Genomic DNA, 16,753 nt, shown 5'->3' on the forward strand with positions numbered 1-16,753 from the left:
GTTTCATCATTACAAACATAGTTAGTTGATTTGGCATTTCCCAAATCCGTCATGCAAACTTGTATGCTTGCAACTAAACCTCTAAAGCTGTAGTTAGAAGTTGACCAGGGCTGTGTTTTAGTTAGCTAACTAAGGTCACAAGTTCCGTCATTACAAACATAGTTGATTTGGCATTTTCCGAATCCATCGTTCAAATTTGTACACTTGCAACTACACCTCTAGAGCTATAGTTAGAAGCAGAGTTCCAGGCTGTGTTCTATTTCCAGTTATCCCCCCTATGCCCTATTCATTTAGAACATTCTAACATTTAAACTTAGAACCAGACATTACAGTCATCTCTTTTATTAGTAATTTGCTTATGTGTAATTTGTAAGTATTTTGTAGTATTTGTAAGTATCTTCATATTGACAATTGCGTTCCCTTCGAAGTGCACTTTGAAAACATTCATGGCATTTTGAACACAGCCGTGGCTCATGACGAAAGCTATAGTTGACTAATTATTTAAAAGTGGAATTTACGTTACGTCTCCAAAGCTCCAAATGACAACAGCCTGTTTGTTAGAACATTTCTGCAGTGGCCATCGGTATAAACGAGCAAACCAGGTTTTAATTAAAACAAAAATATTATAATAAATAACTTTATTACCTAACAAAGAAACTGAGGAAAAATTATACATGGAGGCTAATAATTTAGGACGGCATAGACAACGTAGTCTCTTGTTTATCAGGGGTCCCAACAACGGAATGAACAGCCAACTATTCCAGCAAATTTTTTACACAGCGGATGCCCTTCCAGCTGCAACCCAGAACTGGGAAACACCTATACACTCTCGCATTTTCACAAGGATTCATACACTACGGCCAATTTAGTTCATCCAATTCCCCTCTAGCGCATGTGTTTGAACCGTGAAGGGAAACCAGAGCACCCGGAGAAAACCCACGCCAAAACGGGGAGAAATGTCAACTGGCCAGGCCGGGACTCGAATCAGCGATCTTTTTACTGTGAGGCGACAGTGCTAACCACTGTATATAATATGAGAGGAGTTCGGCTGGCACAAAAACATCAGATGAAACCAGAGACTGACCGAAGTCTGTGATCCAGACGGCCACTTTCTCGTAGACAATATTGAGGATCATGATGATGATGACGTTGATGATGGAGGCGGTGATGGATGTGGCCATCTGAGGCGTGATGTACTCTCTGAACGGCTCCAGCTCTTTTCTATTGAGGTCAGAGCGCAGCTGCATCGAGAACACCATAAACATCGCCAAACGATACACAATCACCCCGACCACTGACGCTACGATCAACAGAATCTACACAAGATGATAAAGAAGCATGTACATACCAGTTAACATTTCCAACAACAATGCAGTATGAATATGTATTTCCAACTGAATCTGAATATTGAGTAGGGGGCGGGGTTAAATTACAGTATGATGATGTATTTCTGACTGGTATGATGATGTATTTCCAATTTAAACCAAGCATTGAGTAGGGGTGGGATTTATTTCATTACAATGATGTATTTCTGACTGAACCTGAATATTAAGTAGGGGGCGGAGTTTAATTTCAGTATGATGATGTATTTCAGTCTGAAACTGAATATTGAGTGGGGGGCAGAGTTTAGTATGATGATGTATTTCTAATTGAAATTGAGTATTGATTAGGGGGTGGGGTTTAATTTCATTATGATGATGTATTCACAAATAAAATTTAATATTGATTAGAGGGTGGAGCTTAATTTCAGTATGATGATGTATTTCCAAATAAAATTGAATATTGATTAGAGGGTGGAGCTTAATTTCAGTATGATGACGTATTCAGGGCTGATAGTGGAAAAAATTCCTGAGCCTGAACTTTTTTTCCTTGCCCCTGAGGTGAGTAGGGGTGGGGGTACTATGTATGCAACGCACTTTTAACACATAACTTGTGGGCCCCTGGGCCCAAATATATTAACAGCCTATGTGTAACCCTGATCATCATTATTGTCAAGTGGCTCTTTTTAGACACATGCCAGTAATGTCAGTGACACATGCCAGTGTTAGTGATCTTGTGACATGTGCCAGTAGGTGTCAGTATAAGCACGTTATAAGCACCTTAATCTTATAAGTCTCTTTGCTTTAATATTTAAAAATCATTAGACAAATGACACCTGTTATCTTACATGCATATATGTTATGAGTTTTCAACATGCATTTTATTAAAACTTTTTAAAGGATATTATTTAAAATACCTTAAAATGAAAATAAGTTAAATAATAAAATAAATGAATGAATTAAAAACATAGAGAAGTCCATATTGTAGGGAACAAAGGAACTGCCAGGATGCAATAATATACAGTACAACAGATAAGTGTAACCCCTCCCATACATAAGCATGCCACAATAAATTTGACTGACATGTACTGTCAAATGACTATATTACGTACGGAAGTATGACTACGAAAACATAAAATAAATGCGTTTAAATTAAAAGAGTAGCTCAGCAAATAAACTAACTTGCGACGCGATAAATTAGGTTAAAAGTCGCGTAATGATTAAATATGGTTTTGCCACCGGAAGTGTCACTACACTCAGTGGCATGTGCCAGTGTCATCTGTACGTCAGATGTCGTGTCACTCCATGTTAAAACTGCTACTGTGAAACCGCGTTCAAGCGCACACAATAAGCTAAAACTCGCCCCAAGCACCGGCAAAAACAAATAACCATGAATGTGTCGAGGAAAGAGTAAGGATCATATCATAATTATTTATTAATAAACTTATTCTGAGTCGCAAAGATCCTGACTGGCAATCTCCTCTTGGACTCGCCTTTAGAGAGAAGTTCATCTTTACGGATTACATGAAGGAGTTTTTTTGTTTTCGATTTGTTTTATTTCGTTAAGTAATAATTTAAAGCTTTCTATAAATATATTTATTATGTCTGTGAGGCATATACATTTTGCTTCATTTTGTTAAGCGCTCCTGTTCAAAAACCTGACGACAGAAAGCGCATAATTTTGGTTTTCTTTATTTTATAAAAACGCTGTAACGTTTTTTGATGTATTACTCGTACTTTGTGAGCTAAAATGACGGATAACTTTAAATTGCTCCCACTGAAAAAATGCAAGTGATTGCTCTGGCGCCGCGATGTCCTGCAAGCTTTTTATAAGCAAACTATGCGCCTAATAGCACACATTCTTTAACGTTTAAGCTACCATTGTTTTATACTTGAACTGTTTTATATCTTTTATTTTAGGCAAGTCGTGATGATCTGAGAAGGCAAACTGATCAAACAGACAATGATGGTCTTCCGCTGGGCGCTGTTCGTTAAAAAAAAAACTTATTTTTAACGAATAAAAAATGCTCCAAACGTTTTTCTAAATAAGCTGAATAAAAAACGAAACTAAATATAAACACTTTGCCATTAGGCTACATACAAAACAGAACTATTTCATAGCTGAAACACTAAGTTGTTTAAGGAGAAGGGGGAAATATATTTTTGTCCCGTCTATTGCTTCACCGTTATTTCGAGAATAAACCCAGCGTAAATATGCAGATGTCATTCCCAAAACATATCAGCGTATATGTGCCGAAAACGAAAGTTTCATACAAATTCTGAATGGATTATAGCCTGGAAAGTGCAAAGCACGCTTCTCTTATTATCACTAAAAAGCGTCACTAATCTTAGTTCATAGAGATCTCACAAAGATCCGTTATAATTTATAAAGCTCTCTAAATTACACAATTAATCTTTTATTTACATGGCGTCTACACTCAAAAGATGATTCACGAGCACACAAAATGGCACTTAATAAAAACCAATCTGGCGCTTTCATCAGTGAGTGAATTCTGTGAATCTAGAGAAATGACAGATCAATATCCGTGAACCTGATTTTTTTTTTCCCCGCAGCCACAGTACGCCGGAAATCCGGCGTGGTGCCGGAACGCTATCACCCCTGCGTATTTCCGACTGAAACTGAATACTGAGTAGGGGGCGGAGTTTAGTATGATGATGTATTTCCAACTGAAACTAAGTATTGATTAGGGGAGGGGTTTAATGTCATTAGGATGATGTATTCACAAATAAAATTGAATATTGATTAGTGGGTGGAGCTTAATTTCAGTGTGATGACGTATTTCCAACTGAAACTGAATATTAAGTAGGGGGCGGAGTTTAGTATGATGATGTATTTCCAACTGAAACTAAGAATTGATTAGGGGGTGGGGTTTAATTTCATTATGATGATGTTTTTCCAAATAAAACTGAATATTGATTAGAGGGTGGGGCTAATTTTATTATGATGACGTATTTCCAAGTAAAACTGAATATTGAGAAGGGGGCGGGTTTTATTAAAGTATGACAACATATTTCCAACCAAAACGGAATACAGTAGGGGGCGATGAGCTCCGCCTCTCATCTTTAACCTTTAGTAAACTAACGGCTAAGCATATTTCACGCAATCTGTCAAACTGACATCATCCACTGCCACTTCAAAGCGGAAGCAGACGGGCAGATTTTATTTAAAGATTACCAAAACAAGCTATGACAAACAGTGATTAATTATTAACCTTAAGACTAACAATTTCACTAACAAAATAAACATTGTACATTTTGATTTAATGCAGACTTTAAGATGATGATCATTATATTTAGATGTAATTATCATCATAATTAAATGTATAATGGACAGTCATTACCCAGAAAAGCACAGTGCCAATGCCACACGACACTCTCATGCACTTTCCACAGGCTGTATACGGCACCTTCTCATTGGACTGTGTAAAGAAACACAAAAGCCCGCTACAGGTTAGATCTGAGGTGTTTATGTGCACATTGTTGATGTAAAAACAATGTGAAAACCAGAGTTTCCAGTACAGGTACCTGTGTGATAGGACTAAATCGTTCATAGGTGCATCTAGCCTCATATTCAGGCCTGGGCTGCTCCTCCTGCTGCTGAAACTCCACTGTGTCCCACTTGTACTCCAGTTTGGCCTGGTAACGTTTCCAGAACTCCAAGAACAGAGTCACTGTAAAAGATAAAACATACTGTATATTAAAACCTCAGGAGCTTTTTACAAGATGTAAAGTGTCTGTGATGTCCCTAGAGTGTGTGTGTGTGTGTGTGTGTGTGTGTGTGTGTGTGTGTGTGTGTGTGTGTGTGAAGTTTCAGCACACAATACCACACAAATAATGCTTTATAACTCTCTGACCCTAACTGACCCTGTTAGGCTTTGATTCAAATTATGTAGATTTGGTGACTGTCGCTTTAAATGCAAATGAGATGGTGCTCTTTTCGAAAAGGACGGAGCTACAAATGCCTTTGTGTCAGCAAAATGGTAGATTAAAAAACGTAACATTTATAATCCTCTAAGTCGCTGACATTATCTTAAGGCAGATCAAAACTCTAATGGAGAATGGCTGCCTCTCACTCAGGGCTAGTTATACATCACTGATGGGCGGGGCTTTCCCCCTCTGATGACACGTACAAAGAGAGAATGTCAATCAAAGTGTCTACTTAGACTGTTTATATAAATAAATTAAATTAATTAATTAACTTTTTTACCATCAGAGGCTGGTTATATTCACATACTGCTTCCACACAACTAAGACACACCCCTTATAAATGGGATTTTTGAATAATACGTCCACTTTAGCTAATGATCAGACCTCAATAATTTTTATTCACCAAAATGTGCAAAAAATATAAAGCAACAGTAACAATGAGGAATGCATTTAGTACAGTATAGTATTTATCTATCATTAGTATATATTTATCTATAGTTCAAATATATTCATTTAGTTTTTTGTTAGATCTTCTAAACAATACTAAAGGTTTGATTGTAATAGAAAATGTTGAAACATTAACTATTACCTATAACACTAACTATTATTTATTCTTCAATTTTTGTTATTTTAAATATTTTTTATCCTAGGGTCTAGATCAGGGATCACTGAATTTGTGTTCAGGGTTGCAGCTCTGCACAGTTTTGCTTCAACCCTAACCAAACACACCTGATCCAACTAATCAAGGTGTTCAAGACTACTAAGACTATTAAGCAGGTGTGAGTTGGAGGTGGTTGGTGCTAAACTACGCAGAGTTGCGGCCCTTCAGGAATTTAAGAGTTTGAGACCACTGATGTAGATGAAATTAATTTATATATATATATATATAAAACTATAGTTTATTTTAGTTAAACCAACCCTCAACCTAATCTACATTCTAACCATTACACAAAAATAATACCAAAGCACTCCCAACTAATGCTAAAATGTATATTTCTCTAAAACTAATTACTGATTCTTTAATTGGTATAATAGATTATTTATTAATCTTTGATAAAATTGGATAATAAAAACACAATTTTATAATAACTAAATAGTTAAAAATTTTATAACATCAACAGATACAATGTTTGATGTCAATAACATTATTCTAATATTCCATAATATAAAGCATTAATATAATATAATATGACAATTATTATAAAATACGTTCCGGTGTTATTTAGTTATTATTTTTTATTTATTTTTTATTAAATTTTTTCTCATGTTGTTGTTTCTGTACATTTTTTTAGTTCTTTTATTTGATTTAACATATTGCATCAGCAAGCTACAAATACGTTCCTGCAGTGCACCTTAATGTTGCAATAAAAACACAATGAATCACGTTGCATTAAGAGTCTTGTAATAATCTGCAATATGGAGCAGGCGTTTTGCCAATAGTTAAAATTTTATCGGCACCACACTAGGATTACGGTTAAACTGCGCAAGTGGCCATGTGACCAGCATATGACATCATCACTCACCCCAAACAGACATGAAGACAGCAAACACTAAAGTCCCAAAGTTATCAAACACACACAGCCTCTGCGGAGGAAAGCAAACACAGAAACGCATTATCAGCAAACAGAGAGTTTCACAAGTCAAATCCAAGATCAGACGTTAAATCCGAAAATCCTCCAGAGCAGACGGTGGGTGTGCAGACAGCTGAGATGTTTGTGTGTGTGAAGTGTTGCAGTGAGGGTGTATTTTAAAAGTTTACATCACTCTGTTTTCCACCACAAAACCACAATAGGATGCATTTCATTGGAAGCAGAATATAGACTCTGGGACTGTCACAATCTTTTAACATACTGAATCCATGATGAAACTCTTCATAAAAACTAATGTACCCTAGATGAATAGCTCACCCAAAACATTGCTGTTGATATTTAGCTCAAAGCATGAATTATGATGATGATTTATAAGCCAAATGAACAGCTAGCGGCCCTTTAAGGGTGTTAAAAACAACAGAAACAACAACAGAAACAAAAGAAAATGAATGTCAGGAGGCACAGGCATAAATTATTTAGAGTTGCGTGGATGTGTTTTTTAACTCTCACATGAGCTGGTTGATATTTACTAGCATTTTATATGAAACACCAAGCACCAAAGTGTGAGGTAGAGCACATAATGGCAAAGAAAATACTCAAAATTATGTATATGTATATATTGCAATATATTATTATTATAAATTACTTGTATATAAGTGTGCATGTATATAAGAGTATGTATCGTGCATCACAGCTTGTTTGGTGTTGGCCATGTGTAATGTCAAAAATTTTGTAAGTATTTGATATAATTATTTCCATATATATATATATATATATATATATATATATATATATATATATATATATATATATATATATATATATATATACATACATACATACATAAATACATACATACTGTAACTGTATATATACATACAGTTAAAGACAAAAATATTAGCTGTCAACTTTTTATTCTTCTTTAAAAATGTCTTAAGTGCTGTTTAATTTAGTTTAAATACATTTAGTTTTAATAAATTTCTAAGCATGATAGCTTTAATAACTTCCAATAACTTAACTAGGTTAATTAGGTAAACTAGGCAAGAAGTCAAACAAAAAAGAAAGATATTTTAAGGGGCTAATAATATTGACCTTAGCAGTATAGCTATGGAAAGATTAAGACACCACTTGAACATTGTTAACATGTCAACATGCTCTTGAGTGGAATGTTATAATCTATAATATCTAATGGACTACAAACTACAAAGTTTAAATAAAAATATTATAACTAGAGTATTTACGAATAAGATCATGTTAGAGTAAATCTTGTTTTCCTTTGTTTTTTTTTTTTAGTATTAATTTTAGTGCCTGTTTTCTACTGAAATACTCACTTTCGAGGACTCGCACGTGGTGTTGAGTCGCCAATACGGACAGTTATTATCACACTGCGGGCACATGACAATCTGTCCACCAATATCAGGGTCACACACCTCTTTGCTGGACAAACACACAGTCATAATCAGTCACACACATGCTTTTGAGTTCATTGTGTTATCAGCTTCTCTGGCTATGTCATGGCAAAAACAGATCAAATTTACAGACATTTTATATATAGATTTATAAATATACAAACATCACTGTTCTATAAAAAAAGGTTAATAACGATAAAAAGAAATCAACAGCACTAAATAATATATAAATTAGGAATTTAAAACTTTTGATAGAAGGACTCGCATTTAAAAACATCTCCTTTAAAGCATCTCTAAGTAAAAATCATCATTAAAAATAACATTAACAATAGGGCACATGTTATAACATTTGGTTAGTTTGTTTGTTTGTGTTTAACACCGAGCAAGCTTCTTTGGCCAGTTTTAATGGTGAGAAAAAGTACACTAGTGATATTATTTTTGCTTAAAACTGAAAAACTATATGTGGATTAATGGTGATTACATGCATTTCATATTTAATGTGTAGGTTTTTGTGCAAATATTTGTTTCAAAATGACTCCTAAATTCAGTTCTAATTTCCAGATAATTAATAAATGAACAATAATAGAGCAATAGGTGTTGTCAAAAAAAGCAAGCATATCCATGTTACATCCAAACATAACGCATACGTCTCTAAAACCGGACAGAAGTTGACAAATCTAATCATAAAATGAAAAAAAGCATATATAAATATGCACAAAATAAATACTACTACCAAAAACAACATTAAACACATGAAAAATGCCATTAATATGCTGAATACAAAAGAGCCGAATTCCACCAAAGCCCTCAGAGGTGAAAGACATGCTGGAGGTGTATAATGGTTGTTGTATTTGTGTAGAACACAAGTGTCAAATCCAGTTCCTGGAGGGCCGCAGCTCTGCACAGTTTAGCTTTAACCCTAAATAATCACACCTGATGAGACTAATTAAGTCCTTCAGGCTTGTTTGAAACCTACAGGTAAGTGTGTTGAAGAAGGGTTGGAACTAAACTATGCAGAGCTGCGGCCCTCCAGGAACTGGATTTGACACTTGTGGTGTAGACAATAAGATATTTTTTTACATTATGATCCCTTCATTTTTCATATTACCAGCTATATGTGTAGTGCCGTGCATCCATGTGTGTGTAATAAGCAATGTGTACGTGTATTTTGTACCCACATTAGTGCATAACACTATTACACTCTTTAAATAACAAATAAAGTCCTGTGTCATTGACTTCAGGCCAGCTTTTAGTTGATCTATTTAAGTTGCCTCAAAATAGTAACGAGCCTTCACACACTTCAATTTCAGACCAGCATGCCCATAAGTGCACAAAGGAATTTGCTCTTTATATTTATCTGTATGTAAATACTCACATTCAATAATCATAGAAGGAAATATTCAATTAATTTTGTATGCACAAGTAAAATGTGTAGGATTTGTATATGCTTGCCAAAATGTTCTGTAAGTGTCTATAGCACTACAATAATGATAGAAATAATAGAAAATAATAATAATAATAGAAATAATTGAAAATAATAATAATAATAGAAATAATAGAAAATAATAATAAAAATAGAAATAATAATAGATATTAATAATAATAATAATAATACAATAATAGAAAAAATAATAATAGATATTAATAATACATAACATAATATAATAATAATAGAAATAGAAAATAATAATAATAATAGAAATAATAATAGATTTTAATAATATATTATAATAATAATATAATAACAAATAATATAATAATAATAATAGAAATAGAAAATAATAATAATAATAGAAATAATAAAAGAAACAATAGAAAATAATAATAATAATAATAATAATAATATAAATAATAATAGATATTAATAATATATAATATAATAATAATAATAATAATAGAAATAGAAAATAACAATAATAATAGAAATAATAATAGATTTTAATAATATATAACATAATAATATAATAACAAATAATATAATAATAATAATAGAAATAGAAAATAATAATAATAATAGAAATAATAAAAGAAACAATAGAAAATAATAATAATAATAATAATAATAATAATAATAATAATAATAATAATAATATAAATAATAATAGATATTAATAATATATAATATAATAATAATAATAATAATAATACAATAATAATAGAAAAAAATAATAGATATTAATAATATATAACATCATAGAATAATAATAATATAATTATAATAGAAATAGAAAATAATAATAATAATAATAGAAATAATAATAGATATTAATAATATATAATATAATAATAATAATAATAATAATACAATAATAATAGAAAATAATAATAATATATATTAATAATATATAGCATCATAGAATAATAATATAATTATAATAGAAATAGAAAATAATAATAATAATAGAAATAATAATAGATATTAATACTATATAATATAATAAAATAATATAATACTATATAATATAATAATAGAAATAATAGCAAATAAAATAATAATAGAAAAATAGTAATTTGCTATTTAAACAATTTGATGTAAAAAATGAAACCTGGGCCATACTGAATCTATCACAAAACTCTGAATTACGACTGAGAAAACACAATCACATAAACATGCTTCATAGTTCAAATAGTTTTACAAGTTGTTACTGATGTATGAGCAAATAGTCGGTTTCAGATCCAAAAGAAGGCACTAGACAAACTGTGCTTTTGTAAACATATATTCTGAATGTTATCAGAGCTTTTCAGCATTGTGTATTGTTGTACCTCCATGTGCTGCTCTCTCTGCTTCTGTACCCGTATATGAAACAGCCGAGTCCGAACGCAGCAGCGAGGCTCAACATGAACGTGTAGAAACCCAACCAGGCGAAATAAATGCCGATTTTCTCACCGAAATACTTCCTGAAAGCACAGATGAACAGTCAACTAAAATGTTTTCATATTTATGCCATCAGTGGATGCTTTTACTCTAACAAGGAAGCAATGAGTTAAAAAGGTAAAAATATTACTGATATTTAGTAAAATATTTGCTGTATTATTAGACAGCTATAGCTAAACTGAGTTAAATAATGACAATTATCTTTTGACGAAAAATAAAATCAATATGAACTTTGTTTTATTCCAACTGCTTTGCCAAAAAGTTCCTATTTTCTATTAGCTTAACACAGAGCTGTCCAAACCTCCAACACACCTGCAAAGTTCCAACCACAATCAGTGACACCTGAGCTAGCTAATCAAGGCCTTGAGCTGCGGTCACACTAGAGTTTGAGCTTGGCTGTTTCTCAATTCCAAGAACGCAGAGAAGGGACTTATGTTCTTTTATAGATCGGTCTTCCCAGGTGTCTTCGGAAGAATGAACTCAGGAGACCTTGAGATCAGAGAAAGCGTCCGGTGAGAAATGAGATGCTGCATTCTTCCGGATGGTCAAATGACCTTCACGTGCTTTAAATGGAAAATGATTTAAACATTACAGCGTTCATACAACCATTTATTGTTTTTCCCCTTTTCAAAATATATACTGTGCATAAAAACATTTTAAATATGTGTGGCACAATATAAATAATTTTAATTTGAATTGCAGCAAACAAACACCCTTAATGTGTTTAATCCTTTATTAAGATGTCCATGGTGATGTTTATATTCACCGTTTCATTTAGGGAAACTCCTGAGGCAAATCATTTATATCTCTGAACTTTAATAATAAATCTATATGAAATGCTGTGTTTCCCACATCCGGTTGCAATGACTTCTGGGACTTCAAGCGCGAGTTCGGTGCTTAAGTCTGCATCGATGCATCCTCGATATCAAGATCACATCCGGGAAGTTTCACGCGTCCTCTGTTCTTGCGGTCTTGAGTATTGTAACTCAACTTTGGCAGCTGATGATGACGTTACATGAGAACACGAGGACGCAAGACTGCTAAAGAACGCATATTGAGAAACACAGCCCTTGTCAAATTCTGTAGTATGGTGCTGCGAAAAGAGCCGGGATTAAACAAGATGATTAGACATTTAAAAAAGCGAGCGATTGCTCCATATTTTACATTTCTGTCCAGGGAGGTCATGTTTTGATCTTTGATTGCTCTCATGCAATCATGTGATGCGATTCTATAGGTCAAAGTTCACCAAGCTTGAACTTTCCAACGCAGTAAACTGCGAAACTTGTGGCATGAGCTTGCGTTTCCGAAAGTCTTTAGGGAGAAAAGTGCAGTGTGACCTCAGCTTTACTAGACTCACTAGAAACATCTTGCAGGTGTGTTGAGGCAGGTTAAAGCTAAAATCTGCAGGACACTGGACCTCAAGGTCAGAGTTTGGACACCGCTGGCTTAACATGACATACTGACATGATTAAAAATAAAATCTAAAATAAGCAGATATATGAAAATAACATCAACAGTAAAATTTACAGACATATAAAAATATATATTTCTTTAAAAGTCTTTATTAATTAAAATTTGTCTATATGATTATGAAAAAACAATTAAGAATAATTATTATAAGAATTGTCGTTTTCCAAATTATGTTGAACAGATTCAGGAATTTTTCACAGTATTTTCTATAATATTTTTTCGTCTGCAGAAAGTCTTATTTGTTTTATTTCGGCTAGAATTAAAGATGTTTTTAATAAAAAAAACACATTTTAAGGTCAATGTTATTAGTCCCTTTAAGCAATATATTTTGCATTGTCTTCAGAACAAACCACTGTTATACAATGACTTGTCTAATTATCTTAACTTTACCCTAATTAATTAAAAGTTAAAGTTAAGCCTTTAAATGTCACTTTAAGCTGAATACTAGTGTCTTAAAGAATATCTAGTCAAATATTATTTACTGTCATCATGGCAAAGATAAAAGAAATCAGCTATTAGAAATGAGTTATTAAAACGCATGCTTAGAAATGTGTCGAAAATAATCTCTCTGTTTAACAGAAAATGGGGAAAATATTCAAGGGGGTTAATAATTCAAGAGAACTAATAATTCTAACTTTAACTGTGTGATGCATGTGTTATTATATGTAGACAACACACCTGATCAGGTCCAGCGGCTGCATCTTGTAGAAGTTTTTAGGATGCGCCCACTCACTGTACAGCAGATAACGCTCATTGGGACAGTCCTCCTCTTTAGACTTCACATTAAACCTGCACTGTTGCACCACAAAAACACCAGCAAAAACTGTTTAGTTCTCACACATCTACTGCAAAACCCACATCCAGATCTCATATCTAAAACAACAGGTTGGATGATATCTTTGGTGGTTTTAACGTCTGAGTGAAAGAGAAACGTCAAGAGTTCATCTTTTTCCACCACCTGCAAATTACAGCAACGACCACAATAACACTGCACAGCATTTCCATCAACAGTTCTGGCTTCACATTCACAACAACATTCTAGAGAATAGAATTCTACCAACTGCCATTTTGTTCTTGTTTGAATTTATTTTAGAATATTTAGAATTCCAAAGTGTTTCATCTTTTAATGCAAAACCTTTGATATTTTTGGAACACTTCAAAATTCTTGAAAAGAATGTTATTTAGAATTAATGTGCATAAATCTTCTTAAAAAGAATAACCTTTAATGTTTCTTAATATGTTCTACAAATTTATTTATAGAAATTTTAAAGTAAAAGTTAATTTGTCAAATTAAGCATTACACAAGCAACAAATATAATATAATAAAGAGTTTCTGCAGTAAGCAATAATCAAGAAAAGAACATTTATTATTTTATTTATCTCAATCCGAATTTAAATAGCAACTCTGCAAAAACTCTGCAAAAACTTTTCAAATTTTTGGCAGCATTTAGCAATATGATTTTATGGAAATTAGTGAATATATATATTTTTTATTTAATTGTTTGACCAGGAATTTCCCATTGAGATACAATCACTCTTCCACCAGGGAGTCCTGGTCAAGACAGGCAGCATAGGAAAAAGTTACAATAAAAAAAAAAGTATATTCACAATAAATACATGTCACAACACATCGAATAGACCATTTGTCTATTTAAATGACATTTAATAATAACGTTCAGAATGTAAATAAAATTAATCTCAAATATATATTTATTATATTTTACTAATATATTACTATACATCAATTAGAGTTGTCACGATCACTAGCAATCTAGCATTTCACCCACACACCGGGCCCAGATTCCCCTTGATTGCAAACACACACAGCTGAAGGTGTTAATAGTCAGATGGAACATACATAAACACAGCCGCCTGTCTCGACCATTCGCCTGTATTCTCACTACGCTTTTGAATTATCTGTTTTGACCTTTGCCTACTTGACAATTTTCTTAATAAACTGCATTTGGATCCTCAACAACGCTGTACCCTGACTTATTACAAGAGTAATATATATATATATATATATATATATATATATATATATATATATATATATATATATATATATATATATATATATATATATATATATATATATATATATAAGATTAATATTATTTACATTCTATATTTTATTTTACATGTTTTTAAATTTTTTACTTAAGTTTTTTTTTTTAGTTAGTAGACAAGGCAACATTTAAATTATTTGTTTAGCTTTAGTCATTCCAGCTTTCCAACAAAATAAATCCAAAATTATTACTATATAATAACATGTATGAAACATTTGCTGTAATATTAGATAGCTGAATTAAATAAAACAATGACATTTGCATTGCTTTTAAAATAAAATAAATTAAGCACTTTCCCAAAAATACTTTCTCATAATATTTGCTTGTCTTTTTTTCCCCTTTAGCTTAACATGGCATGATTAGAAGTTAAATAAAAACGCATTACAGAAATATAGACAAAGGAAAAAACATAGACATACAAAAATATGTAAATGTCACAATGTACATTATTATTTATGCTTAAATCTTTAATTTCAGTTTTTTCGAGTTAGTAATTCCAGCATAAACTTATATATTAGTTCATAGCAAGTTTAGCTTTAGTTTTTCCTGCTTTAGTAAATGATAATAACATGGCTCTAATTAATCATGCATGATGGCATTTTTACGTTATACACACACACACACACACACACACACACACACACACACACTGAAGTTACTCACGTCATGTAATGGATACGCAGCCTTATAGATGCCTCCAGCAAGCAGCTTTGTGATCCCAAACTTCTTATTTTCTCCTTTTATATCATACTCTGCTCGGCTGAGGATATAATACACCTGCAAAAATGCATATCAGGAAGCCACAGGCATCAGATTTTTAACATACTTGCTGAAGCATTTACCACAATATACTGTATTATAATAATATTGACCTAAACTGCAAAAGAAGGTTACTTTAGTAGGTATAATGATAGTAAACCATCTATTTTGTGTAGTGCTTTATTGTATATAACTGCTATTTCATTTCAAAAAGCATTATAAAGTGCCACAGGAAACACTTTACAATCATGCCTCATTAGTGAACATCAGCTAATGCATCAAGCATTAACATTAGTTCAGTTAAATTAACTATTGTTGACAAATGGAGCCTAATTGTACATTTTGTGATGAACATTTGACCAATAAATGGTCTGCGCATTAGCAATCAATATCCTCTGCATGAGTAGGGGGCGGGGTTTTATTTCAGAAAGATGATGTATTTTCAAGTGAAACATAAATAGAGTAGGGGGCGGGGTTTTATTTAAGTATAATGATGTATTTTCAAGTGAATCATAAATATTGAGTAGGGGCGGGGTTTAATTTCAGTATGATGATGCGTTTGAAAACCATAAATTAATATTGAGTAAGGGCGGAGTTTATCCCAGTATGATGATGTATTTTCAACTAAAACATGAATATTGAGTAGGGGGCGGGGTTCATCTCAGTATGATGATGTATTTTCAACTAAAACATGAATATTGAGTAGGGGTGGGCTTTATATCAGTATGATGACAGATTTCAAACTAAAATTGAATATTGAGTAGGGGTGGAGTTTAATTGCAGTATGATGACGTATTTCTTACTGAATATTGAGTAGGGGGCAGAGTTTTATTCCAGTATGATGATGCATTTCCAACTGAAACTGAATATTGAGTAGGGGGTGGGGTTTAATTCCAGCATGATGATGTATTAGCAACTAAAACAGAATATTGAGTAGGGGGTGGGGTTTTATTTCAGTATGATGTATTTCCCACTGAAACTGAATATTAAGTAGGAGGCGGGGTTTATCCCAGCATGAAAATACATTTCTTACTGAAACTGAACATTGAGTAGGGGGCGGGGTTTCATTTTAGTATGATGATGTATTTGCAACTGAAACTAAATATTGAGTATGGGCGGGGTTTTATTTAAGTATGATGATGCATTTGCCACTGAAACTAAATATTGAGCAGGGCCGGGTTTTATTTAAATATGATGATGCATTTCCCACTGAAAATGAATATTGAGTAGGGGGCGGAGTTTAATTTCAGTAGGATGACATATATCTTACTGAATATTGAGTAGGGGGCGGGTTTCATTCCAGCATGAGTCCGGA

The 16,753-nt window shown here is 32.6% G+C and overlaps 1 protein-coding gene across 5 annotated transcripts in view; it reads right to left on the minus strand.

Annotated features, from left to right (window-relative positions):
* The window catches only part of ano6 (anoctamin 6), a 37,716-nt gene that overhangs the window by 11,266 nt on the left and 9,697 nt on the right, over positions 1 to 16,753 (minus strand). For 4 of the 5 annotated variants that reach the window (XR_012401682.1, XR_012401681.1, XM_005164462.6 and 1 more), the window contains exons 6-13: positions 15,343 to 15,456; positions 13,289 to 13,404; positions 11,029 to 11,163; positions 8,188 to 8,293; positions 6,791 to 6,851; positions 4,866 to 5,011; positions 4,682 to 4,759; positions 1,085 to 1,316 (exon numbers count right to left, since the gene is read on the minus strand). Coding sequence is in view for 2 of the 5 variants with exons in the window: in XM_005164462.6 (XP_005164519.1) it covers positions 1,085 to 1,316; positions 4,682 to 4,759; positions 4,866 to 5,011; positions 6,791 to 6,851; positions 8,188 to 8,293; positions 11,029 to 11,163; positions 13,289 to 13,404; positions 15,343 to 15,456 (988 nt within the window). In the remaining 3 variants the exon portion in view is untranslated. Of the gene's footprint in view, positions 1 to 1,084; positions 1,849 to 3,937; positions 4,760 to 4,865; positions 5,012 to 6,790; positions 6,852 to 8,187; positions 8,294 to 11,028; positions 11,164 to 13,288; positions 13,405 to 15,342; positions 15,457 to 16,753 lie in introns of all 5 variants that reach the window. The other variant, XR_012401683.1, reaches the window with a different exon arrangement.

This window comes from Danio rerio, chromosome 4 (assembly GCF_049306965.1).
Source record: "Danio rerio strain Tuebingen ecotype United States chromosome 4, GRCz12tu, whole genome shotgun sequence".
In the NCBI taxonomy this organism is placed as follows: domain Eukaryota; kingdom Metazoa; phylum Chordata; class Actinopteri; order Cypriniformes; family Danionidae; genus Danio; species Danio rerio.